This window comes from Camelus dromedarius, chromosome 3 (assembly GCF_036321535.1).
Source record: "Camelus dromedarius isolate mCamDro1 chromosome 3, mCamDro1.pat, whole genome shotgun sequence".
In the NCBI taxonomy this organism is placed as follows: Eukaryota; Metazoa; Chordata; class Mammalia; order Artiodactyla; family Camelidae; genus Camelus; species Camelus dromedarius.
This window is the reverse complement of record NC_087438.1, coordinates 54,566,210-54,593,400: the sequence shown is the minus strand read 5'-3', so window position 1 is coordinate 54,593,400 and position 27,191 is coordinate 54,566,210. Positions and strand designations below refer to the sequence as shown.

Genomic DNA, 27,191 nt, shown 5'->3' with positions numbered 1-27,191 from the left:
TTGGCACTTCCTTATAGAGAACTGACATTCTTCCTAGCATTTCTCTTTAGGAATTCTAACTGTGCTGGAATTGGGCAGTTTCTAACATGCGTAAATTCACCAATCTGAAAAAGAAAAGTCTGTTTGACTTATAATAATCTAATGTCGTCTTTATGTCATCTGACATATCATCAATATGTTTACAAGTATTATTTGAGAGCACCACCTTCTCCATTTCTCTTGTTTTATTGGCCTAAGTTTCTAGCATGTTGGTAAAATAAGGACTTCTATCTTTGTGTGAGATGGTATGGCTTCAGCTTTTAATCATGTAACCATATAACTGGCTTATTCAGCTTAATCTAAATAAACTGAAATAGTTTATTGTTAGACACAATCTCAAAAAGATCTTTGGTTTTTGCATTGCTTTTGCAAAACTTAAGAACGTTCCAGTCTGCACAGGATAAGTTTTGGAGTGAGGTGCCAGTGCAGTTTGCTTGGTACCCTGTCTTCATATTATAACTTTTCTTGCCAGGAAGGCATTTAGGCTAAGGGAAAAGAGTTACTAGGCACACACATCCAAGTTTCAGATGATTCTCATTTCATTACCTAACTACTGACTTCAACTTTTTTTGATACTGTGTTTCTCTAGGCTTTCTAGCTTTAATGAAAAGTTATCCATTAAGATTGAAAAGTAAGTACAATATCTGTAAAATTTAAATCTTTTTTAAATATGAAGAACTAATAGGGCCAACTGGCTTTTACAACATAAAATATATTTACAGGAATGAGAAATCATTGCTCATTAAAATATTTTAAAAAACAAATTTCATGAAAATTCAAACAAATAATCATTCACTTTTGTTTACTCCAAAAATTAAAACTTTGAAATACTCCTAAAATATATATAATGTATAAACTGGTATGGAATTAAAATATTTTGACAATTTATTTTCTGAAGATAGAAAGCCTTTTAATTAATCAGCTTAATTCAAGGTACATTCAGAAGGTATATTCAATTATTATTTGATTTTTAGAAGTAAATTTTTTTTAATTTCTAAAAACAAACAATAATTTGTTACAAAATTCTAACAAGAATCAGACTTTGGCTAATTGTTCACACCAAAAGCAAAAACTAAATATAAGTAAAGTAACTAACAAAATCAATGTTTTATTTAGCAACACTCAGTATCAGAAAATAGTAATAAAAGTACTAAAAGCAATCATACATAACTCTAAGTCAGAAAAATTGTAAAATAGTGATGACAGCAAACTAAATTGAAATTAGAGTACAAATATTTTACATGTGTTAATAAACAAAATTTTAAAAAATGGAAGCAGCCCAAATACCCATCAAAAGATGAATGGATAAATAAAATATGTCGTATATATACACAGTGAAATATTATTCAGCCTTAAAAAGGAAGGGAATTCTAACATATTCTGTAATATGAATGAACCTTGAAGACACTACGCTAAGTAAAATAAACCAGTTGTGAAAGAACAAACATATGATTCCACTTATATGAGGGAGCAGGGTAGTCAAGTTCATAGAAACAGAAAGTAGAATAGTGGTTGCCTGAGGCTGGGGGAAAGGAGTTGTTTTGTGAGCACAGAGTTTCAGTTTATTAAGATGAAACAGTTCTGGAAAATGGTAGTGGTAATGGTTGTCTAACAATGTGAATGCACTAAATACTACTAAACTACTGCTGAACTGAACCACTTAAAAATAGGTTAAGATGGAATCTTATGTCATATATTTTTCCCATAATTTTAAAATACTTTCTTTTAAATGGTTAAAATGGCACACTTTATGTCATATATATTTTACCACAATTTTAAGAATTAAAAAAAAACTTACTAATGTCAAGTGTATCACACAAGTGTAGTTAGAATTGGAATGATTCAAGGTCCAATGTCAAGGGTAGGTGCTATGTGATATGGCTACTACAAAGAACTTCCAGGCCATAAATTCCACACCTAAAGCTTTTCAGTCCAAAATAATTAGTGAATTTAAGGAGTTTACAAAGGGAGCCACTCAAATAGTACTCAAATATCACTTCAACTACTATAAATTTCTGAATGGTTGTACAAAACACTATTAATGAATTCTGACCATTAGTATCTTGAGTCCACATGTAGCCTGTTCATGGTACAGTAATATGCAAGGCACAGCGATTAGGAAGCTATGATCTAGTACTCAACTTTCAGCTTTCTCCCATATCAGCTTATCTGTCTCCCAAGCTCAGCATATTCTTAGACTATCCTCTGGGTAAATCTCATCCCAGCTCAGACAAGGCTTCAGATCAATGCTTCTTGCATTCTATGTCCAGGACATCTCCCTTCCAGCAAACCCCACGTTCATAAGCAGGACGCATAGAGTGGCTACAAAAAAGCTAATGCGTCAAAAGCAGCCTAAATAAAAGCACCATTTGGAACAAGGTGAATTATATGACCTTCTAACTGTAAACCTCTATTTCTATGACTTATGAACACTTTTATGATTTGAGGTTATATAACACATAAATCTCAACTTTATATTCTGATTGCTTGTCCAGGTATCAGCAATGAATAAAATGCATACCAAAGAGGCATGCCTCATGATCATTTTTAGTGGCACTAAGATATGCTAGGTAAAACTGAGAAGTAAATGAAACTTGTCATTTGATGCTCTCCCATTTCTACCTCTCCTTTGTTGTCAAAGCTCACATAATGTCCTACAGTAGTCCAAAGGTCCTAATCCTTCAAAAGTGCTGCAAAGCACATAACTCAGCTTTCTCTGTTCTTCCCTTTCCTCCACCTAAAACCTACCCTAGTTTTTAAAAATATCAATTCGTTAATGTCCCACTTCCACTTGGACACAAGATCCCAGTCAGGCTTTTCTTATAAGATTTTCTTATGAGAACGTCAACACCAGCTCTCACTTAGTGGTCACCAGAGCATATGGACCTGCCCTTCACGGGAAACAGAGTATCTCCACTTCAGGTTCTGCTATCCAACTCTTAGCTCATTAACCATTCAATGTTATCGAGCTGTTTTGTTAGCACACTGGAATTATAAATGACGGTCTTTCCTCTTTATTCAAATTTTACTATCTAATGTTATATAATGGGGCAAAGGGACATAAATCAACATTTGAAAATCTCATCCTAGACCAAATGCTTTGCAAACCATCTGTGGTGAAAGATCAGGATTTTTATTTCCAATCTGTCATAGACATACTTTTGTGAAAAACACTAAAAATGAATTACTAGAAAAAAATGAAATTCAAAAATCCAAAACATACAAAATACAAGCCCCAATTTAAAAAAAAAAAAAAAAAAGCTCTCTCTTTTTAGGTTCACAGCAAATTTGGGAGGAAAGTACAGAGATTTCCCATATACCCCATATCCCTACACATGTATAGCCTCCCCCATTATAAGTATCTTTTTTTAAAAAATTATATTTGACAGACATAAAATTACTCTGTCAAATTACTTGCAAGTTTCTAAGCACTCATTTTCAATTTCTTTACTTACCTCCTTGTACTGGTACCTATCTAGGACCACAGTGAGTAGCACTCTCTCATCCCAAACCAAATATCTACCTCCATCCTATCACCAGAGTCAAACAATCCTCTTTGTAAAGAAACAGGAAGACAGAGAATGCCATATGCTATGGTTAGTGAAAAAGCCATTTGGGGTGCAATACACATCTGTCATCTGTGGAATTGTAGTTCATAGAAGATGATCCATTGTCATCAGCCATTCACCAAAAAGAATATACTTTCAGGTTTATGAGAATAACACAGGCTAGGTGTCTCATACGTGCCTTTCACTTTGAAAATTCTCATTGGTTTAGGGTAGTTAAAACCCCTATTCTGGTTCTTGATTATTTACATAATAAAGATCCATTTAAATGCACACGCACTACAACCTCCTGAAGTCAGCAGGAGGTGAACATGAAAATCTGAGACCAAACTTCCCTGCATGTGCACAAAGCATGTTTCCATTGTGCAATTGCTTTACAAATAAGAAATAAACCCTGGATTTATAAGACTTGGAAGAAAAGGTTTAATGGCTTCAACTGTTTTCCATTACTGGAAAATTTACATGCTGAAAAGTAGCAAAAACCAGTGCAAAAGAATAAACAGTGGGTGCACTTCAAGGGCTTGCTTCTTTCAAGAATCAGGAGTAAAATTGGGTTTTATTAGCTGTTTCATTAAGTTTTACTTTGAAGAAAAACAAACAGTGAAGGCATATGTGCAACATCTGATGAAAAAGGGATTTTATTCTAAACAGTCTCTGTACAAAACTCATTAATGTAACATTAAATGTGAAGACTTGTCTAGCAATTTAAGGATAATTTTACTCATTTTAGTTTATTTATAATTTGTGACACAGTTTATTTAACATATTCTAATCTTTAAATCACCATGTGTACTAAACTAATATATTAAATCTGTCTTTTCAATGACATTTTGCAACAAATATCTACAGCAACTGTTACAGGTAATTAATACATGAAGTTTGTAACAAATTTAACACCTAAAGATAATACAGCTGAATACTGATAACTTGGAAAATTCATGAAAACACATCATTTCTTCTTAATCAAACTCCTAATTGTAAAGATTATTCTTAAACTACAAATACACGTTTTTAGAAAAATCTAAATATAGGTATTACTATAATCCAATATCAGAAATCTAAGCATCTCATATAATACTAAAATTATTAAATAAAAGTAAATATTTTTTCCTCACAGCAAATTTAGACATGCTGGATATTCATCATATTCCCACTCGAAGAGTTTACTCAATTGCTGTTTTTCCATTTCAAGCCTAGATGTTGATAAGAAGCAACTAAATTTTGTTAGTAGGAAAAAGAAAAAAACATATATTACAGTTCTGTTGTGTTGGTTACAAAATAGTGTAGGCTTCTGGTATGTAGCAGATTAAACTTCAGCTTCTAAATGGATGAATTCAATATTAAACTACCAACTGGGGATTAAGACTGTAGTCTTGAAGGAAACTTTGGCTCCAATCTTGACCCTACCTCTTCTTTTTTTGTTGTTGTTGTTGTTGTTGTTGTTGTTGTTGTTGTTGCAGGGGGAGACAATTAGGTTTATTTTTAGAGGAGGTATTGGGGATTGAATCCAGGGCCTTCTGCATGCTAGGCATATACTCTACCACTTGAGCTGTATCTTCTCCTCAACCCTGCCTCTTACATAAAGACCATGCAACCTTGGACAAGTCACTTAACTTCTCTAAGCCTACCTGCCTCATCTGAAGTAGACATAATAACAGCAAACTCATAGGGATATTGTGGGGATTAAATTAAATGCAGTTTTACATGTACATAACAGCACAGTTGGTGCTTTAAAAACGGACTTTCTTCTTTAGAAAACAATTATTACTCATTTTTCTCAAACTAATTTAACTTAGCACATAGTTTAAAAAGTCAAACAACACTAAAATGAATACATATATAACAAATATCAGCAGCCCTTTTCTTATCACTCTCCATACTCTGGTCAGCCTATCCAGAGGCAATCTCTTGTAACTTTCCTTGTTACATCTTCTGCCATTCATCTCCAAATTCCATACATTTTCTGTATACAGCTTTCCCCTGAGACATCAAATTTAGATATTATCTATTAATTTATTATGCAGATAATATATTTTCAAATTCAGTGTGACCCCCAAATTAAAATACCAAGATCATTAAAAAACGAACGGGTAAACTCATACATTGGAAAGAATATATAGAAGAAATAGTCTCTCTTAGGAGCCTATGGAGTGTCAGTCCAAATCAGTTGTAACCTATCATTAAGGGGTCAATGCCTCAGAGCACAAATAGAAAATGGATTTATTTTTTCCAATAACTGCTCTTGGCTCTCCTGTGTGGAATCTTCTTTCCCATCTATTAAGTGTGGCACATTGTTTGCATTAGTGAACCCAACTTTTACACCTCCCTATATCTTTGTCCTTTGGTAGTGCCTTTCCACAATGACTCTGAGTTTGGCCCCCCAAGGAAAGCTCAAGTAGAGGTCTGAAAGAGTGCTTGAGAGTTTCTACTTTCTTCCTTTGGATCCTAACCACTGCCATGAGAACGGGCTCAGGCTAGCTTGATGGAACCAGGCTGAATCATTCCTCTTAGATGAGGCTCTCTTAGACTAGCCAGCTCCCAGCCAACATTCAGCTGGATTGTAGAAAGATAAGTAAGCCCTGTGGAAATCAACTGAGCCTGCCACAGATCAGAATGGCCCAGCCAATTTGTAGGCTTCTGAGAAATAATAAATGATTGCTGTTTTAAACCATTAAGTTTTATAATGATTTATTATGTGGTAATACCTAACTGATTTATTAGGAATCCTTAAATAACAACTTGGTCCCAATCTGTAATTTTTTAGATACTTTCAATTATTAGAACTCTAACCTTCAGATAATTAAGATTCAATCTTATATTATTTTTGTTGTTCTGATGATTTCCGACTCAAAATCAATTTGAAGTTCTTTTTCCCCCGTAGTTCAACCCACACTCTCTGTAGCTTAGAATGGAGAAATGAAGGATTGTCTTGCTCAAAGAAATCTCCTGCCCCTCACTTCTTCTTCCAGGGCCCATGGTTTGAGAACTGGAAGTAGGAAGGAGGGTCATCCCCTTGCTTAACTAGGTGCACAGCCCTCTCCTGGTTGTTTGCTGTTGCCTCTCTGCCTGGTACTGAGTGACAATGTTCCCACATATGGCAGGTATCAGCTGCTAGCTCCCTCATGAGTGATTAAATGGGCTCTTCAGAAGATCCTGTAGGGAGACACCTCCCAGGACATTTAGTAAATCTAGGCAGTCACCATCCACCCTCTACCACTGCTGAGGTCCCTTTACCTCCTAGTTTGAGAAAGACAATTGAAAAATAGGTCAAGCCTGTCTACTCTCTGAAGTGACCATATGAAACAGATCAAACAGCAACCTCTTTCCCCTACTACTACTCTCAACTCCCTGTGGCCCGGCTCCAGCGGAAAATGGCAGATCAGCAAGTCTATGACTAAGAAAATGCTCAATTAGGCAATGAAGGGACCATTCTCCCAACTTGAAAGTACCCCCACACTCTTTATAAATGATTCTTTGGAGAGGAAGAGAGGCTTTTGGAGGGAATCTTTTCTCATTACAAACTCTGCACGTCTGCTCTGCTGAATCCTATTCTCATACCGGGGTAGTGTGGGGGATCCCAGTTCTCCAAAAATGGTTCTTCAGAGCAGTCTCTGAAGGCAGGTTTCTGGCCCTAGTGGCTAGTAGATTATTCATAGCAATCCAAATATAGAAAATGAGTTACTCAAAGTCTTTTGTCTTCAGCTTGGGGCCTTAGCTGCAATTCTGGAACAAGATAAAAAGGTCCCACTCAACACACTGTTACATGGTTATTTTAAAGTCTAAAGTATGCATTAAATTCTACTATACTGCATATCATTATGGAAAAATTCCATTTTTACAGAAATGCCAGTTTTATTAAAAAGACTGCCCTGAAGAGGTTATTTGAATGATACTTATTAACTTTTTATGTAGATTTTATGGTGTTTCCATGGATCCTAATTCATCAATTAAGGGGTAAAAGAAGAACATTGGCATTTTTTTAAATTTCTCATATTTTTTCAAATAAAACATTTGTCTAATAAAATTCTTCAGATAAATTATGGATTTTTCTTTTTTCTAGAAAATCATATATTCAATCATTCATTTAACAAATATTCGTTTGTGTACCTACTTTACACTCAGTGATATTCTAGTTGCTTTGGGCATGTCAACAAACAAAACAAAGATTTCTGCCCTCATAGATTGAGTGGGGAGAGACACTAAACAATAAATATAATAAATAAGTAATTATAAAGCATGTTAGAAGGTGAATAGTATGAGAAAAAGAAAATGTAGAGGAAGATAAGGGAAATCAGGAGTGAGATTGCAGGTAGAGGGACCAAGTGGTTAGACATGTTGAATAGGGTGGTCAGGGAGGCCCCAGTAAGAAGGTGACATGTTAATAAACACATGGGATGGGAGGACAGAGGATGAGAGGATGGGGGTTGGAGGAAGGTGTTAGCCATATCTGGAAGAAGAGTGATCTAGACAGAGGGGCCAGCCAATTCAGAGGGAGTGTTGGTGTATTTGAGGAACAGTAAGGAAGTCAGTGTGCCTAGACTGTTGCAAATGAAAGGAAGGAAAATAGGAGGTGATGTCAGAGGAATAAGAGGGGTGGGAAAGGAGCAAATTATAGTTTACAAGCCATTGTAAATGCTTTGGCTTTTACTTTGAATTGAGAAGTGATACAATGTGACTCCATTTTAAAAGGGTTACACTATAGGATGGCAAGGATGGAAGCAAGCAGATGGTTATGAAGGTAATCATAGTAAGAGCAGATGGTTTACACCAGGGTGGTAGCAGAGGACATGATGAGAAATGGTCTGATTCTAGGTACTAAGAAGGTGGAGGCAATAGGATGTCCTAAGGGAATGGATGTGGGGTGTGAGAGAAATAGAGAAGTCAAGGATAACTCCAGTACCTTAAACAACTGAAAAGATGGAGCTGCCATCAGTTGAGAGGAGAAGGTTAGTTTAGGTGACAGTGGGTGAGCAAATCTAGGAGTAGGAGGTTTGGAACTTAGTTTTGGACACGTTGAGACTAAGTGGAGATACCAAAGTAGAAATGTCAAGTAAAAAATTGGCCTTATGAATCTGGAGTACAAGAGAGAAGTCCGGACAGGAGGTACACATTTAGGAGAAACCGTCATTTGATGTAATTTAAATGATGACCTCCAGGGTTATAAGATTAGCTAGAGAAGAGAATAACACATAGGATGGCCTGGGAACTAATATTATGAGGTTGTGGAAGAAAGGAGACTAAAAAGGAGTGAAGAGTAATGTAGGTGGTAAACTAAGAGAGTAAGGGCACCAAATTAAGAAAGCATATCAAGGAGAAAAGAATGATCAATCCTGTCAAATATTACTAAAAGATCAAATAATTTACCAATGAGTTTAGCAGCAATAAGCTTAGAGGTCACTGATGACATTACATAATAATACTGGACCCAGTGATTCATTCTACTAAAAAGGAATTTTACTATTTAATGAAAATTCTTCTAAAACAAATAGGGTTTTAAATTCTAGTCAATGACCCACTTATTTCAAATAATATATTATACAATGGAACACAATGAAATGTATTTACACAAATAAAAAACCTGGCAGAACTCCAGTTTATATGATTTAAATTCAATTAAAGAAAGCCTTTAGAGTGCTTACTATGTATACTAAGCACCAAGGATCTAGAAACAAGCATATAGAAACAAAATTCCTGCAGTCAAGGAGCTTTCAGATGACTATGGGCATTGAAGCAAGTATACAGATAATCACCATACAAAATTGTGCATCAATTATGTGGAAATACAGAGAAGGGGCTAAGCCAAACTTATGGGTCAGGGTTGCCTTAACTGAAGGAGATAATACTTAAATTTAATCTCAAAAAAACATGTAGTGATTATGGGCAAAAGACTCAACCAAACAAATCACAAAGGAAGGTACAAAAAAACTAATAAATGTATGAAAAAGTGCTCAAATGTAATAGTTTTTAGGAATGCAAATTAAAACCACCCTGTGGCCTCAGGAGGCAGGACTTCAAATCTTCTCCAAAAAACAACTTTGAAACTGTTCAGAATTGTTAAAAACAACCATTTCAGGAATCTGGCAATCAACCAAAGTCAAATAACATAGTAAGAAGCACTTATTCATGAAACACTGTCGAAATTAAGGTAAGAACAGTGGGACTCTGTGGCACTCCTGCCTGGGGCTACTGCCATCCCTCCCCTGTGGTCAGGTGGTCAGGGTGAGGGTTCCCCTGGACCACAGGCTTGGACAGCTTCAACACCAGAGAGGCCCAACTAACTTGGCGCCAAAGATGAAAATATGCAGTCCAGCAGCATCGCCAGCAAAAGTAGCAATCTCAGGAGCAAGTCTGAGGTAGCCATCCCAGTTGGGACAAGCAACCTCCTGACAACAAAACCGTAAAGGTAATAAGTAGATTCTGGAAATGAGAGATCACAGAGCAGCTTGAAGTCTACAAACAACCCTGGCTGCCTCCCACCCACGTGCCTCGAGAAAACCATACTGTTCTCACATCCTGGGCTGATGGTGGAGCTGCTCACACAAACAGAGGACATGGGAGAAACTAGAAGGCAAGGCAGACTAGAAACCTGCCTGAACTTTGAATGTGCTCCCGAACCCACATACAGATCCTCAAGAAGGGGGGAAGTATTACTATATCCATCATGCTCAGGTGTTCCAGAATAACCTCTGACCACAAAGTTATGCATAAATAAATGTTGAGCAAATGAAGCCAGACTAAAAAGAGTACATCTTTTATAGGCATGAACTGTATATGCTTAGCTAAGGAGACTGATTGTATCCTGAAATAATGGAGAATTACTAAAGGATTTTAACCAGGGAGTAATGGATTGGAATTGTGTTTTATAAGATCACTTTGGCAGTGTAGAAGGCAGGTTGGCAGAGAGCAAGATCAGAGACAGAGAGCAGAAACAACAGCCTGGGCCAAGTCAGTGGCAATGGGAAAGGAGGGCAGAGGAGGCAGAGAAAGCCAATTAGACAGATTTTTAAAGGTGGAATAAACTGATATAATGATCCATCAGGTCTACATATTGAGAATACAGAGGAATGTAAAAGCCTTCAGGTTCATGGCCTGAGCCAGAAGGATGGTAGGACCATCTACTACAACAAAGAATTCAACTGACTGAAAGATGATGAGCTCAATTTTGATCATATTGAGCTCAAGGTTACAGAACTCTAATCTGTGAGATCACTTACGTGATCAAACTTTGTATAAAGGCTATTATTTAGAAAAAGATAAGAAATATATGGAAATACAAGACTCTAGTGGTCCAAAGACCTGGGTTCTTGCTCCAGTTGTAGCTCAAACTTGGGGCAAGTCAATTGTTGTCTTGGTGCCTAAGTTTATTCATTTATTTAAGCTATCTTGATACAAAATGAAGAAAATAAGACTGCCCTATGTACTTACAAAGTGTCATGAGCTAAAAAGAATTCTGTAAAGCAAGAATACATGCAATTGCTGCTATAGTGACCAATTTGTTCTGGGAATTGTCACTAATACAATATGACCAAAATGAAGCCATAAATATTGGAAAAGAAACCATATTTTCGCTATGTCAGATGACATGGAAAGCACCAAGAATTATTTTTAAAAGCACAAGAAGCAGTAAGATAGTTCATTTAGGTAACCAGTTACAAATATACCCAGCAGAATCAATCTTTAAAGTGAACACCTATTGTAATCCTAAAAGGGAAGACAATGTTGTAGATATGAAATGTCACTCCAATATTATAAATTTAAAAGAACAACCATTGAAATCCCAAATGGGAAATACAGCAACACTTATTTAAGTGTACCTAAAAATGAAAGCCTACATATGAAGGAAATTCACCAAAACAACATAGCTGTATTTTTGATGACTTTTTTCTATTTCTACAAACATTCAAGATCATGGTAATGTTGTCTATAATTGGAGGCCTTATCCAAGGCTTTGGAAATAAGCATTTTTCAAGTTCAAGCATAAAATTAACTCATAATAGATCAGAGCAGATAGGCAAATCACCCTTAAGAGAAAGAATAGCTCTCCAGTCTGCAAGATTTCACTATAATCTGACAGCAACCAAAAGAGACTGGTCAGTTATTCGAAATGAAAAAAAAAAGATCAGTGGAGGAAATATTGGCATTGCCCATTACGCTATTCGAGAAAGAGATTCTTACTCTACAAACTTTAAACAACTTGGCCTCAAAGATAAGACTACCCCTACTGCAGAGCAAGATGTATGATGCCACTCTTATATTATGCTATGAAATATTTCATTCATACGATTGCACATGAGAATTTATACTCATTCTATGTTCACATGAGTGTTATTTGTCTACCTACAAAAACAAAAATGAATATCATGATGACAGGAGCATTCCAGTTCATTTAACAATTTTATTCATTATAAATTGATAAATTAGATTTTGATATATTTATTTCAGGACATCACTGTTGAAGAATATATATACATATTCTTTGACACTGCATGATGTGGATCCCTCTTTGAGAGACAGCTCCATTCCATTCTATCTGAATCTGAGGGTCAAATTCTGTGCTTCATAAACTTAACAGTGTTAACTCCCTACAAAGTTTTTTGAAATACAGCCTGCCAGCCTGCCTGATGAACCCAAACATCACCCCATTAGGCAAAAATGTGCTTTTAGTTGGTAAAAGTGCACAACTACTATCATTATTTAAACTCAACTGATAAATTTGTAAAGTATTACAGCTTTCCTTTCTCTGATACTCTTGATAATCTTTAAAAATGATATTCAAAAATATTTAATTCACAAGTGATACAACCTGTTCTTGAAATGATTGCTTAAGATTTGCATATGCTTAAATGACAGATCATATCATAACACACAAAAAAATTATGAATGAAAAATCTAGGTAACTGACTATGATTCAATGTTTATTACAAAAACACAGCATGCTGCTCCAAATGCATTTTTCTCCTAATCTCCAAAGATAAACTAAAAAAAACAAACAAACAAAAAAAAACAAAAAAAACTCTAGTCTAATTAAGAGACCATGTGAATGCAATATATATAATTTTTATCTAGTGACGTTTGGGGCCAGAAATGATATTTCATTAACTCACAGTAGATGAATGAAACAAATACAATATTACACTAAAACTAATAGCAGTAAGAGGCTCACAACCATCCTAAAAAGGATTAATACAAGGATATATTAAAAAAAAATTTTAGTAAGTTGGAGGAAGAAGAATAAAAATTAGGCAAAAATTAAGTATTTCAAACCAACAAATATATTTGTTACTCACATAAAGCAATATTATACTTAAGAAACCTATGGGAAATATCTATCCTTTCAGTAAACCTTAAAACTGTCAGTAAATTTTAGCAAAGAATATATCTAAACATATTGTTCATATAGAGATTAAAAAATTTAAGTGGATATTTAATATTTCACCTTTCAAATAAAAATTCTTACTTCCAAATATTAAATGTACAAATTTCACAAAAATGAATGGATAGGCAAAGTAAAGTAACTGTATGTAAGATATTAATTCCATTATTTATTCTCTAATTTGACTATGTTTCTGATAGAAATATCCAATTGGGTTTATATCAGCAAATTATCAGACATACTTGAAAAGCATTTTTAATCTTCTTTAATAATGTTGTACTTTAGAAATCAAAGAAGTGAAATCTCTTAACAGAATGAGGCTATGTAGTTCAAGATGTCATCATCTAACAGAAATTCACCCCCAATTCTCTGTTTAGTTCCCTACTTCAAAAAATCCTGACTCAAAATTTGTAGAAATAATGGGTGAAGTTGTAAGACATCATAGTAAGTGAAATAAGGCAGTCACAAAAGGATAAATACTGTATGATTTCACTCATATGAGGTCCTTAGAGTGGTCAAATTCATACAGACAGAAAGTAAAGTGGTTGCCAGGGGCTGGGGAGGGGAGAAAGAGAAGTTAGCGTTTAATGGCTATAGAGCTTCAATTTTGCAAGATGAAAAGAGTTCTTTCGCTGAACAATAATGTGAATCTACTTAAGTCTACTGAACTACACACTTAAAATTGGTTAAGATGGTAAATTTTGTTATGATATGTATTTTATTATAATTTTTAAAATAAATAAAAATATGTAGAAATACTACTTGATGTTTCTAGAGTCTTCCTGAGTTCATTCATTAATTTTAATATAAATGATAAATAAATATATGGTGCACTTGAAGAACTCATAATTTTAAGACATAAGGGGAAAAAAAGAAAGCCAACTTAATTAAATTAAGCTATATTATGTTACTTCATATATGCCATATATGCTTTAAAACAGTGTATTCCTGGCTGTGAGTTGTTAATTGCGGGAGCAAGGTAATAGGTACATGGGAATTCATTATACTATTCTATTTATTCTTGTATGCTTAAAATTTTTCATAATAAGACATAATCATAATAAAGATAGCTGTGCAAAAAAACAAGGTGTGAAATTCAGCAGGGCAGTAGGATTCATGGGAACTGTAGGGTGGGTTTTCTAACAAGGCAGTATTAAAAGATAGAATGAAGAAAATATGGAAATATTTTAAATCTATCTTAAAAATATGAATTTGATGTAATTAGGATAATGGAGAAGGGTTTTAAGAAAATCAATGTGAATTAATCAGAGAGAAAGACTACTGAAAGGAAGGAATTAAAAAGGAATTTAAAAATCAGAATCAAAAAAATTTTAATTGTTTTAATTTCTAAGAATAAAATAAAATTTAATAATTTTACTCTATATAAATTAGGAAATAAGCCCTTTCAATAAGCAGTTCCTAAGCTTATGTAAAGTAATCAAAATATTTCTAGTATGTTGCTATGAAATTTCAAAATACAATCAAGTAGGTTTAACTGAAGAGACAGGGATTAATGGGGGCTGGGAAAGGGAGGAGAGGTCTTTTAATTCTTCTTTAAGAATAACATATAAAATAATCTAGTACTAAATGTATAAAATCTAATCTCAAGATTAGTAGAATATTTTGTTTTCAGTATCTGAATGTTTTCTCTTCCTGTTTCTGCTATACTAAAGTAAGAGCAGAAAGTTGAAAACCTATGCGAAATTATTTTATCAGTAACCTGTGAAAGGTGAAATCACAGAACTAATGGACACATATCTAATGACAAAAACACAAAAACAAAAGAAAAAATTTTAGAAGGCAAATTGAGGCATGAGGATTAGAATCAACTTTTTCCAGACTCCTGTTAATGTTGATATTTTGATTTCTTCCCATGAATTACAAATGTTCTTAATGGCATCTAGAATTATGAATCCTTTTCAGAAGGCTTTCAATTGACTTTGCCAATATCCAGTCAGAGGAATCACTATCTTTGGCAGCTTTAGCCTTCTGAAATGTATTTCTTAAAGAATAAGACTTGAAAGTTGAAATTACTCTTTGATCCATGGGCTGCAGGATGGATATTGTGTTAGTAAGCATGAAAACAATATTAATATCATTGTACATCTCCATCCTGGGTGACCATCCAGGGTGACCAAAATATTAATGAGCAGTAATATTTTGACAGGAATCTTTTCCCCTAAAAAGTAGGTTTCAACAATGGGCTTAATATAGTCAGTAAACCATGTTAAAAATAGATGTGCTTTGTTGCTCCATTTATAGAACACAGGCAGAGTAGATTCAGCATCATTCTAAAGGACCCTAAGATTTTCAGAATGATAAGTGAGCATTGGCTTCAACTTAAAGTCAGCAGCTACATTAGCCCCTCACAAGAGAGTTAGCCTGTCCTTTGAAGTTTTGAAGTCAGGAGTTGACTTCTCCTCTTCAGCTATGGAAGTCCTAGATGGCATCTTCTTCCAAAAGAAGGCTGTTTTATCTACACTGAAAACTTGTTGTGTAGTATAGCCGCCTTCATTAATGATTTCAGCTAGATCTTCTGGACAACTTGCTGCAGCTTCTACATCAGCACTTGCTGCTTCACCTTGCACTTTATGTTATGGAGACAGCAGCTTTCCTTCAATCTCATGAACCAACCTCTGCCAACTTCAAACTTTTCTTCTGCAACTTCCTCACCTTTGTCAGCCTTCAGTGAATTGAAGAGTTAGGGCCTTGCTTTGGATTAGGGAAGTTCTGACTGGTTTGATTTTTCATCCAGACCTCTAAACCTTTCTCCTTATCTATGATAAAGATGTTTCACTTTCTTATTGTTCATGTACTCACTAGAGTAGCACACTTAATTTCCTTCAAGAACTTTTCCTTTGCATCCACAATCTGACTGTTTGGCACAAGAGACCTAGCTTTTGACCTCTCTCAGTTTTTGACATGCCTTTGTCACTAAGCTTAATCATTTCCAGCTTCTGATTTAATGTGAGGAACATGTAACTCTTCCTTTCACTTGAACACTTAGAGGCCACTGTAGGGTTATTAATTGGCCTAACTTCAATACTGTTGTGTCTCAGGAAATAGAGAGGCCTAAGGAGAGGGACAAAGATGTGAGAACAGCCAGTTGGTGGAGCTGTCAGAACACATACATTTATTAAGTTAGCTGTCTTAATGGGAGAGGTCCGTGGTACCCCAAAACAATTACAATACTAATGTCAAAGATCACTGATCACAGACCACCATAACAAATATAACAATAATGAAAAAGTTTAAAATACTGCTAGAATTACCAAAATGAGACACAGAGACACAAAGTGAGCAAATGCTGTTGGAAAAATGGCACTGATAGATTTGTTCAATACAAGGTTAACACAAACCTTCAATCTGTTAAAAACGCAATATCTAAAAAGTTCAGTAAAACAAGGTAATCCTATAATGTGTTTCAAACAACTGCATTCATTGTTATTTACCATCTTCTGCTCCCCTTTCTTACTGTAGACAATTCAGAATAATACACTACAGACCAGTATGGTATATTTAGTGCTACTAGATTTTCATAGAGTTTTCTGAAAATCTAACTACAATTTCACTTATAGCATTATTTCTGTAACAAAAAGACAGTGAAAATTTCAGACAACTAACTAAAAATTATATGTATCCACGTGCAAGAAACTGTGCTAAACTTTTTTAATGCAAACCTCATTTAACCTATACAACAACCATGTTAGGTGGGTATTATTGTTATTCCTATTTTATAGATACAGAAAATAAAATTTAGAGACATTAAGTCATTTGTCAAAATCCAGCTAGCAAATGGTAGAGCGAGGATTTGTACTCAGGTCTATCTAACTTTGAAGTCCATGCTCTTAACCATTATCTTTAATATCAGATCATCGTGTTAAACAATGGCTCTCAACAAGAATGTACCACCTTTCTGAGGGGCTTGATGATAGTGGGGTAGGAGAACAAGAACTGTCCTGCCCAGATGCCAACTCTATCAAGCCCTGTTGAAAAATATTGATTTAGAAATATTCTCCTTGATATGCATACTTTCAGATATAAAAATTAGGATTATTTTAACTACTTTAAGAAGCTTCTTTCTTTAAAAAATTTTAAATTATTTACATGTTTCATTAATTCACACTGCTTACCTCATCAACTTCACAGAAAAAAAATGGTATTTTGCCTTACTTAAAAAGCTGAATTATACCAATCCTCTAAATACTGTCACAATTCTCTAAGAATTAAAAAATAAAATGGGTGGTGTCTAAGTGATTAAAGACTAGGCTGAAGCTATGAGTGACAATATATGTACTCTTTAAAAAGTCTCTATATATAAGGCTACATGAGGTCCTTTTTAAAAATAAGGCACAGGAAAAGGCAGAGGGAGACATTACAAAGTTATACAAGGAACTTTTGGGGATGATGGACATGTTCACTCTCATGACTGCAGTGAAGGTTCAAGGTCCATAAATAATGTCAAAACTTACTCAATTATACATTTTAAATATGTACAGTTTATTATTTGTCAATTATCTATCAATAAAACTATTCTTACTATAAAAATAAATTTCTAGAGCCTAAAAAGTAAAACAACAGTCTAAGTATTGTCTCCAAACAGTCCCACAAAAAGACTGAGATGTAATACAGATGGAAGGTTTAAAGGAAACAACCCAGTGACTGATTCACAATTTCCTTCGTAAATATGGTACAAGACTACAGAAATTAAGTAGCAAGAATACTAACATTTCAAAATACAGAAGAGAGGGATTTCCTTGCCTGGAGCCCCTTTTCCTAATTCAGATCAACAGCATGCATCGAGGCAGGACTGGGTGAGAAACCACAGTCACACCATGTAGACAACCAATCCCAGAAGTCATCCACTGGCCACACAAAACCCACATATTATGCATCACTGGCATGTTGGGTTTGGTCCTCACTATGTTTGAAAAACATCTTTTTAAATTAGTTGCCAACATTTAAAAATTCAGAGATTTCTCCCCTCAAATCTTTTTTACTTTTCTTGTAAGATCTGTAACCCTGGGCCCATGTTTCCAACCTGGTCTCAGGCCAAGCACTCTGGTCAGCCACAGGCCCCAAGACTCAGTGTCCATATCATTTTGCTCCTGGCAGTTTGACTCATTTACACTGCCATACCAGGTCTACACAGAGTTTTGAGTTTGTAGTACTTGCCCTGAGGCTATAGAGATTTCTCTGAAGAATGTTTTGTTTTATGTTGATACTATCTACAGGCTCACCCTTACATTAAAGAGAAAAGTCCTTAATTAGAGGTGCAATTCTCACTCCAAAGGGTAGGGAACTTTACTAACTCAGCAGGAAGTGGCAGCAAACAAGAAACTAGACTTAAGCCATACCCATCCCAGAAGTAGAAGCCGGGCCAAGAATAAAAACAAATCCTGGAAACTGGTTCTTAGGGCACTAGTTTCAACAAATTCACTGAAGAAATTTCTGCCAGATATAATTTCCCTCCTGGAAATCTTCCCCAGGGCCCTCCAACACACACACACACACACACACACACACACACAAGCACACCCTTCCCACTCCATCCCTAATCTTCCCCTCCCCCATTCTACTAGGTCACTGAAATATTAACAGGAATCTCTATTATCCTGCCTCCAGCTTAAGATAAAAGAAAAATTCTTTTTTTTTTCCCTTTAACCTGGGGAAAAGGGAAAGTTCCCATGGAATAATCACACAAATTATTACAGGACAAAAGGAGTCAGAAACCTATACATATCCAATGAATAAACAAGCAGCATTTTAATCATTATATATTAGAAGCATTGACATTAAAGCCAGAAAGAACAAAGAGAGCTGTTATTACTATTAAGATTTTCCTACTCAATCCATTAAATAATACAGAGAAATATTACCAAGAAACCAACAAAAACCTCCTCATTTGCAGATAATCTCACTCTACCTAGGAGACACAAGAGAAATCACTGAAAAACTATGAAAACTAAAAGGAGAATCCAGTAAGATGATTGAATGGTCACTAAATTAAGTCAAAAATTAGCAGTTCTTTTATATGTCAATAATAATCATAGAAGAAATAAAATGAATAAAAATTCAAACATAATAGCAAACAAACATAAAATACTCAGGAACAAAATTAATAAAAGGCACTAGTAAGGCCATGTTATCCTGGAGCAAAAGACACTTCAAGGGTTTATGACTCTCTCATCACTAACTTAGAATGGAGAAGAATCCACCACTAGAAATTGACTCTACACCTTTGAACCGTCATATGAGTCCCCTTGTCAAAGCTTAGCTGGCAGGTGACTCAAGAGGAAATCATGGCTTCTCTCCCCAGTGACAATCTAGACCTGATCAAGACCTGCATTTCCCTGGCCTCTAGTTCCCTGGCCTCTAGTTCCCTGGCCAATCATAGGAATCAGCTCAAAACTATTCACATTTCTCAGACCTCATATAGGAAACAGAGCTAATCAGCATAGATTCAGGACTCACCATTATTTCAGGAATCAGATAAGATGCTAAGCACAGAAAACTTACTTATTCTCTAAGAAAGGGACTTCAAGTGACTCTTAAAGAGCTTTTGGCAGAGAACCTCACTAAATGTATGTGTGGAAATAAATGAGTAGAAAGACCTTTTACATTATTATTACTGAATAATAATTTAATTATTGAATATAACCAAAAGAAAGAATGTTTTGGAATGTGTTTATATTATTAAGAAGTCCCCAATTAATACAGTCCTCAATATTTCAGAATTTGTGATTGATTGACTATGGTTTGGTTTCAGGATTATCTTTCCACTATCTGAACAATAGTAGTTTCCTAAGAAGATTAATAGTGTAAACAAATGGCTCGAAGCACCATAGAAGCATCTGTTTACATTCAAATAATTAATATGCTAAGCACTCTTATCTATTAAATTAAAGCAGGTCACCTAAGGACTTTTCTAGATAATACTTCATTAGCCTAATTATAATGGGTATATATAAGTTGAAGTAATAAAATGGACATCTGTTTTAAAACATTCTTCAATTTAAGCTTTTTACTAAATCAAACTAGCTTTCATATATTACTTTCAATTACTGAGGTTTTACATGGGAAAAAAAAAGCCCTCCATTAAAGTAGGAAATAAAATTCTTACCTTTGAAGTTCTCCATTCCCAACCATCTCCTATCTGCTGTGAATGTTTAATGAATTCTGCACAATCATGCTGGAATGTTTTTTCTCCAAAGAATTCATCTTCTTCCATACTAAATGATAAATGAAATATAAAAACTAAGTATTAGTATCAGCTGTGGAATGAATACTGAAAGGCATTCTGCTAATTCACTTATTTCTTTAAACAAACCAAAATTTGGGATGTAGACTGGAAAATAACCTCAGAGCCATTCCCCAAAAAAGTGTTTTGTTTCTATCTTTCTCACCCTATCCCCATTTTTTAATCAGGAAGAAAATGTATCAACTCCAAACTTAGATTTGTAACAAATACATACCTATGGTTCAAAAAGTTTAGTTTGTCCATAAATTCAGTTTCAATAATTATTAATTAGTATTATACTACTTCTCCTAAGCTAATACTTCCAAACAACCTCCTCAGAACTTCCTTCTCTATCTCCTACCTTAGCTCTCACATAGATAGCATGACAGTGACTAGTAGAATTGGGCTGTTCTTCACATTTTATTAGAATTCAACTCACTAACAAATGATGTTCTAAAGCCTGAAAGTATTTGTTTTGCAAGGTGTAAGGTTATGATCACCTAATTAAGTACCTACTTTATTGAGTTTACAAATGTGACAAATCAAAGATTACTCATATACCTGTTATATAAATCTGTCCAAAACATAAAACATTGTTTATAAAAAGAGAATTTTAGAGCAGCTGGAAGGAAACTCATAGATTATGTATTGATGAGAAAAGTTGGTCCAAGTGAATTCCCACATTCTCCTCATTAGTGATAAGCATCATCAGAACGCTTAGCACTTGTTAACTGTTTTACTATGTCAAGTACTTAATGCTACACACTTCCCCTTCCCATTTAATCCTCACAAAACTCAAAGGTTGTTGTTTTTCTCATTCCTCAAATGAAAAAGAGAAAATAATCTGCTGAAGAATGAAAGTGAGGAAAATTCAAACCCCAGTTTGGCTCCAGGACCAATGATCTGTCCATGCAAGCTGATTCTCAGTCCAGTGTTCCTTCTGATTATTCAAATTTAGTATGACCTATATAAGAATTTGTTCATTCATCCAACAATTACATACTAAATATCTACTAGTAGGCACTGTACGTAGGTAAAGGTTAGCTATAGAAGAAATGAAAAAAGATATAGTCCTTGCCAGGAAAGAACTGTAAGTACTCATCTTGCAATGAAAGGAAATAAGCAATAATAATAATTACAATAGAAACTCTCTTAATCAACCTCCATTCAACTTGCCAGATTAATCGACACAGTGTCCATTCTCTCTGTAAAAAGTAATGTCTACAGCATTCTGATTATGAAACACCTCTGCTCCCATCGGCTGAGTGTATGTTCACAAACCACATTCATGTATTATAAATATATACTTATAACTAAATGCAACACAAACCAAACCAACAAAATGTAAGTAAAAAGAAAGAAAACTGTTATTTCTATGGTGTGAACTTTATAAAAAGTTGGAAAGACTATAAAGGTAAGTCTTCATAAGGAAAACATACTACTGAATTACTTATAGACAATGCAACTGAAAAGACTGAGGGAAAAAAATCATACAGATCTAGGATTCCACACTCAGACAGCTGCACAAGTGCCTTGAGTTTTCTTTTGAACCAAAACTAGAAATTTAGAGGATGCATTCCAGGTTCAGTGTAATTAAGAATGAACAATGAATTCCAATCAAGTACCCACACTCAAAGAAAATCCCTTGGCCATACATGAGAAAATTGGCAAATGAATATGTTTGTATCTTTTAAGTAGAAATAAAATGTTTCAAATATGCAGGTATTATTTTTTTAACACTGGCCTTAATCAAAATTTTCAGTTAATGGCTCAACTCTCGATTCTGATAGCACTGGGAAAGAGAACTTCTAGTTAAAGTACAAACAATGGAGCTCTGCACAGATTATAGTAGGCACAAGAAGAGTCCCTTATGAAGAGCAGATGGTAGGGGAAAGTGTCTGGGGTAGGGGTGGAGATAAATCTTTAAGGAAAGTAGGAGTTGTTGCAAGGCAAACTGTCCATTAGTGAAGCACTGGGGCTAAACAGTGGTCCAAGTAGGGAGGATGGTGTGAACAAAGGTAAGTAAGGGGGTAGAGAACTGTTAGTTTGATGTCACCAACATGATGCACAGAATGTAGACAGTCAAATCCCATGCAAGATAAACCTGTCTGCACTCACTAGTGGAGCATAAATAATGGGAAGGGCCTCTAAAGATATAAGATAGAATAGTAATTAACTTCCTGAAAGGAGACTTGTATGCCATGCCAGAGTTTGGACCATTTCCATAAGAAACTGAGAATCAGACCTTGGAGCTGAAAAGGTCAGAATAGTAAATTATTGTTGATTCTGTGGAGGATGGATCTGAAGGGCACAGCCTGAGGGCAGGGAGAAGAGTTAGAAACTGTTGCAGTGGTCTGGATGAGAGGTCATGAGGACCTGAACCCAAGCAATGAAAGGGAGCAAAAGGAATACACATCTTAAGTTATGAAGAGAAGCCAAGATCAACTTAGGAGACATGGAAGCCATCTGTTCAAAAGAGACAAATGAAGCCATGAGGATGAATATCACTCAGCTAGAATGCATATGGCAGATTCTTAATATGGTTTCTGATGGACCATGAAAGTTTACACTAAATTTTGAATGTACATCCCTATCTATATGTTGGGAAGGTAGATTCTGTCATTTTCAACAGATTGTTTGAGGGGTCTTAACCAAAAAGTTACAAACCTCTGAGCATAGTGAGAAGAGCAGTGGGCTGAAAAAGAAACATTCAGAGGAGCAGCATTTAAAGAACCTACAGAGGAAGAGGAAGGAACAAAAGAGCAAAAGAATAAGGAGTCAGGCATTAGGAGATCCTAGCAACAGCAGTGCCGCTGAGCCCAAGGATGAAGGTTTTAAGGGAGTAGAAAATAACTAACAAAGAACCAACAATGTCAAAAGAGAAGCACATTAAGAAAAGGACTGAAAACATTCATGGAGCTTGAAAATGAAGCAGTCATTGACCCCTTAGCAAGCAGTGTCAGTGACAATGAAGAGAGAAGCTAGGTTGTAGTGGATTGAGAAGAAAACCACAAGTGAGGAAATAAGTAAAAACTTTATAGCCCACTTTTTTTTAAATTTGATTGAAAAACAGATAAAAATTGGTAACAGAAGCAGCACACAGGCTTAAGGAGGATACTGTTCTTCCTAAGAAAGGGAGCTATCTGAATGTATGTTTAAGCTGAGAAAAAGGGGTTGGAGAGAGGGAAAAGTTGAAAATACCACAGAGAAAAGTGACTGATGAAGCAATATCTTAAAGGGGTTGGGAGGAGATGTGGCATCAGCACAGGAAGATGGATTTGAACACAATAAACACCTTGCCCCTTGCAATCTGCGTAAAGGCCTTCGAGGATGAATATAAAATTTAGACAGGTTTTTCAAATGGGACCGTAAATTAAGGAAGACAAAATCTGATGATCACAAGATTTTCTGATGCAGGTATAGGCAAGATGGGCTGCAGATAGTGAGAGGATAGTGATGAAAGGAGAGTGTTTCAGAAAGCTAGTATAGACTAGGCATTGCTGGTGAGGGAGATGAGAGGAAGCATTGAAAAATGAACAGATACAAGTGAAGGCCCAGCCCAGCACAGGTTGGAGAGCCTGAATTTGTAGTGTTGTAGTGTAACACTCTGTGAGGTGTTAGCATTGCCTTCAGCGGTGCTCAGCTCCCCAAATGTGGGAACCAGCAAGAGAGGACCATATTGACCATAAGCTGAAGTTTTGCTGGGTTGAGTCAGTGGAAGAATAAGGGTGGAAGAGGGAACAGAATACACTAGTGAGAATAGCTCCTAGATCCAGGTTAAGTAGAAAATGAAAAAATGTTGAGATAACTGAAGGGGCTGGGAAAATATGACAGTTTCAAGGAATATTAGATATGAAAATGGTGAACAACTGCAATGAAAGGAGAGAAATGGAAGAATGGGAGGACTATGAGATTTAGGACTTGAGGAGGTCTCAGCTGTGGCCATATAAGCAAGTACATCAAGTAGCTTGGAGATGAAAGTCACTGGAGCTCAGGAAATTTACAAAACTGTAAGGCTTTTAATGTTTTCTGTCTTCTAGATGGACACTTGAAGTCACTTAGGATTATCCTAAGAGCTGATGGGAGTGGAGAGCTCTTTAAAGAATATGGAAGTTCAACTATGAGATTTAGAATGACAAGGGGCAAACAGCAGAAGACAAAAGAGTACAGAGGTGGTAAGTAATATGTGGTATATAATCCTGAGTCCCTCAGGAGTAATCACTAATAAACTAATACCTGTGTTCCTGATAACCAGAACACAGTCTTGGATTCCTTTCCAAGATGGCACTAAAGGTAGCCACAGCCAGTGAATAGAGACAGCAAATGAGAAAAAAGCCTACCTTGCCATATCTGGTACAGCCAAATTTCATGAACCTCAAAGAAGCAGGAATATTTACATGAGGATGGAGAAGCAGTAACCTAAGATTGGCTCTGCAGAAGTGGGGCAACCAGCACTCTCCATACCCTGAGCCTTGTAGGGTGGAGAAAAACACAGCATCCATCCAAAGAGGTTGTTTGTTTGTTTGTTTGTTTTTAAGCCAAGTTTCCTTTAAAACTAGTTGGTGGAAGCACTAACCTGTACAGGTGTTAACATCATATAAGATAGGCACGGAAATTGATCCACACTGTATCCACTCGCCACACCCACCCTGGAGATTCACAATGCACACTGTAGTGGGGAAGCTATTAACTCAGGGTTTCCCAACTCTTTGACCACAAATTTCTTTTCCCTGGGAACACTTCTTAACACCTTATTCTACAGACTGTAGTAAAGGAAATAACAGGTTAAAGGTTTAGGTCAATTTGTTTACTATGGCATGTGTGCTCCTGAGGTCACAATGGAAAATCCAAGAAGATAGGGGACCAGTGGAAGAACAGGTTTGGGAACAGAAAGCATCAAGTACAGGAATGTAAGTACAGAAGAGTCAATAAACTGCAGGGGCTTCTACAAAGACAATCAAATGTTTCAGGGATATAAATGAGATTTCCAGTTTACACACAGAGTTCTGGTTAATAAGGTACTTCACTGCAGATACAAGTTGAGAAAGTAACATCTAAGAAGTCTGTAAAAGGAAGAACAGAAGCTATCTTAGCAAAAGGAGGAGGTAAAGGGAACAGTATGTACAAAAGCCTGAAGCTAAGAGAAGGTCTAGTAATTGAAGAACTTTTGTTAAACTGAAATGTAGAGGTAGAGGAAGGGTACTGGGAGAACTACAACTGATAAAGACAAGAGGCTGTGTAGCTGGAGGGCTCAAAAGGGTTTTGAAAGTGATCAGATTTGCATTCTGGCTTCCAATGGAGACTACAGATCTAACCCGACTGGATGAAGACCAGTTAAAAAGTTCTTACAGTAATTCAGGAAAGACAAAATAATGCTGAACAGATCCAAAGATTGGCAGAAAGGCAGTGAGGGACAGATTCAAAAGACATTTTGATAGTGCAGTTATACTCATTATAACAACTGGCTGATCTTGGTACGGAAGGGATAGTTGAGAGAAAAGATTCAAGAAAGAGTCCCAGTTCTTTCCCTTAGGTGGTAGGTGGTGCACTGACTGAATCAGATCCCTGGAAGGAAAGCAGGTCTGGGAGTGAGATGGGCTTAATGAGTTTGAATTTGAAATGCCTGTGGAATACCTAAGCGAAGACATCTAGCAGGTATTTTGAGATGCGTCTGGAATTCAGGAGGAAAGAGAAATCTAAGCTGAAAATATTGATTCTAAATCAACATTAGATAGATAACAGAACACTTTTGATCACTTAGGGAGAGGATACAGAATGAGAATAGGAAGACCAAAATGGAGCAGTTAGAGAAATAATTTTTCCAACTAAATGATGACCATGACATATACTGAGACACACTAAATCAAAGAAAAATTGAATTTAATTCATAAAGAATACTAATATATTTTGGAACATTTTATAAATTCCAACCAAACCCTTGCTTAATAACAAAACTGAACTAAGTAAAAACACTCCATTCCCTAAGCCCTCCAGTTACTTGAGGTTTACTGAACTATTCAAAATGTTAGTCAAAACATAAAATTTCACTCAATAGCCATAGTTTATCTAATTAACAGCACTGTGCCACTAGCAAGATGACTGAACATCAAAGCACTAATTAATATTTGGTGGTTGAATACTTTTTAAATTATCTAAGGACTGGGCTTTGCTGAAGGATGTTACATACAATAATACAAACACGGCTTGATTACAGAATTAGGAACTATATTATATTAAAATGATATCCATCTCAATTCAAATCATCATAATATGCTATAACGAAATATAACTGAGTAATTATTGTCTCTGCTCAAGTAAGAATATTTCAACTCATTAAAAGTACAAAATACAACACAATCAACATTTTTATACATACTTTTCAAGTTGTAATACTCTCTGGTCCTTTACTAAGTTCATAGTCTAGTAGAGACAGAAATTAGAATTTTTGAACTTCCTATTATGAGATGGCTGAAGTCATGGTCAAAAATGGAAATAACTACAACCACAGCTTATTAAGCAATAATGGCAAGAAAAATCCCTATTTTGAAAATGAAAAACCTGAGACATGTAAACAGACTTAAGCTATCTTCAGACCAGAGATGACAACAGAACACAGGTGAACTCTCAGTAAAAAGACTATTTCCAATTCTCATCTCATTCTAAACAATGAACCGCTCATCTCTTATTATAAGGAAAAGTTAGAAATGAGCAGAATTCTTTTGTGTCATAAAGTATAAGTTGTTAATATATCTATTTTGCTTGAGTATCACTCTTGCCGAACAGCTGCTTGATTTTTTTTAAGCTCAAACAATCAAAACATTATTTTAAGTGCTTCAACAGAGGCTAAAGATTGAAAAGGAAGAATAATTTTTTTTCCTCACCAAGTAAAAGCAGTCTTTTTAAACTATAGGTCTGCCCTAAACTAGACAGTGTGAAGAAACAACTTTTTCTGCTGCTGTTCAATATACCTTCT

At 35.4% G+C, this 27,191-nt stretch overlaps 1 protein-coding gene across 4 annotated transcripts in view; it reads right to left on the bottom strand.

The window, feature by feature from the left end:
• Positions 1–27,191, bottom strand: part of ATG10 (autophagy related 10) — a 210,380-nt gene that overhangs the window by 176,247 nt on the left and 6,942 nt on the right. For all 4 annotated transcript variants that reach the window (XM_064482095.1, XM_031447564.2, XM_031447570.2 and 1 more), the window contains exon 2: positions 20,102–20,210. In XM_064482095.1, coding sequence (XP_064338165.1) covers positions 20,102–20,209 — 108 coding nt within the window. In that variant the 5' untranslated portion in view covers position 20,210. The remainder of the gene's footprint in view (positions 1–20,101; positions 20,211–27,191) is intronic.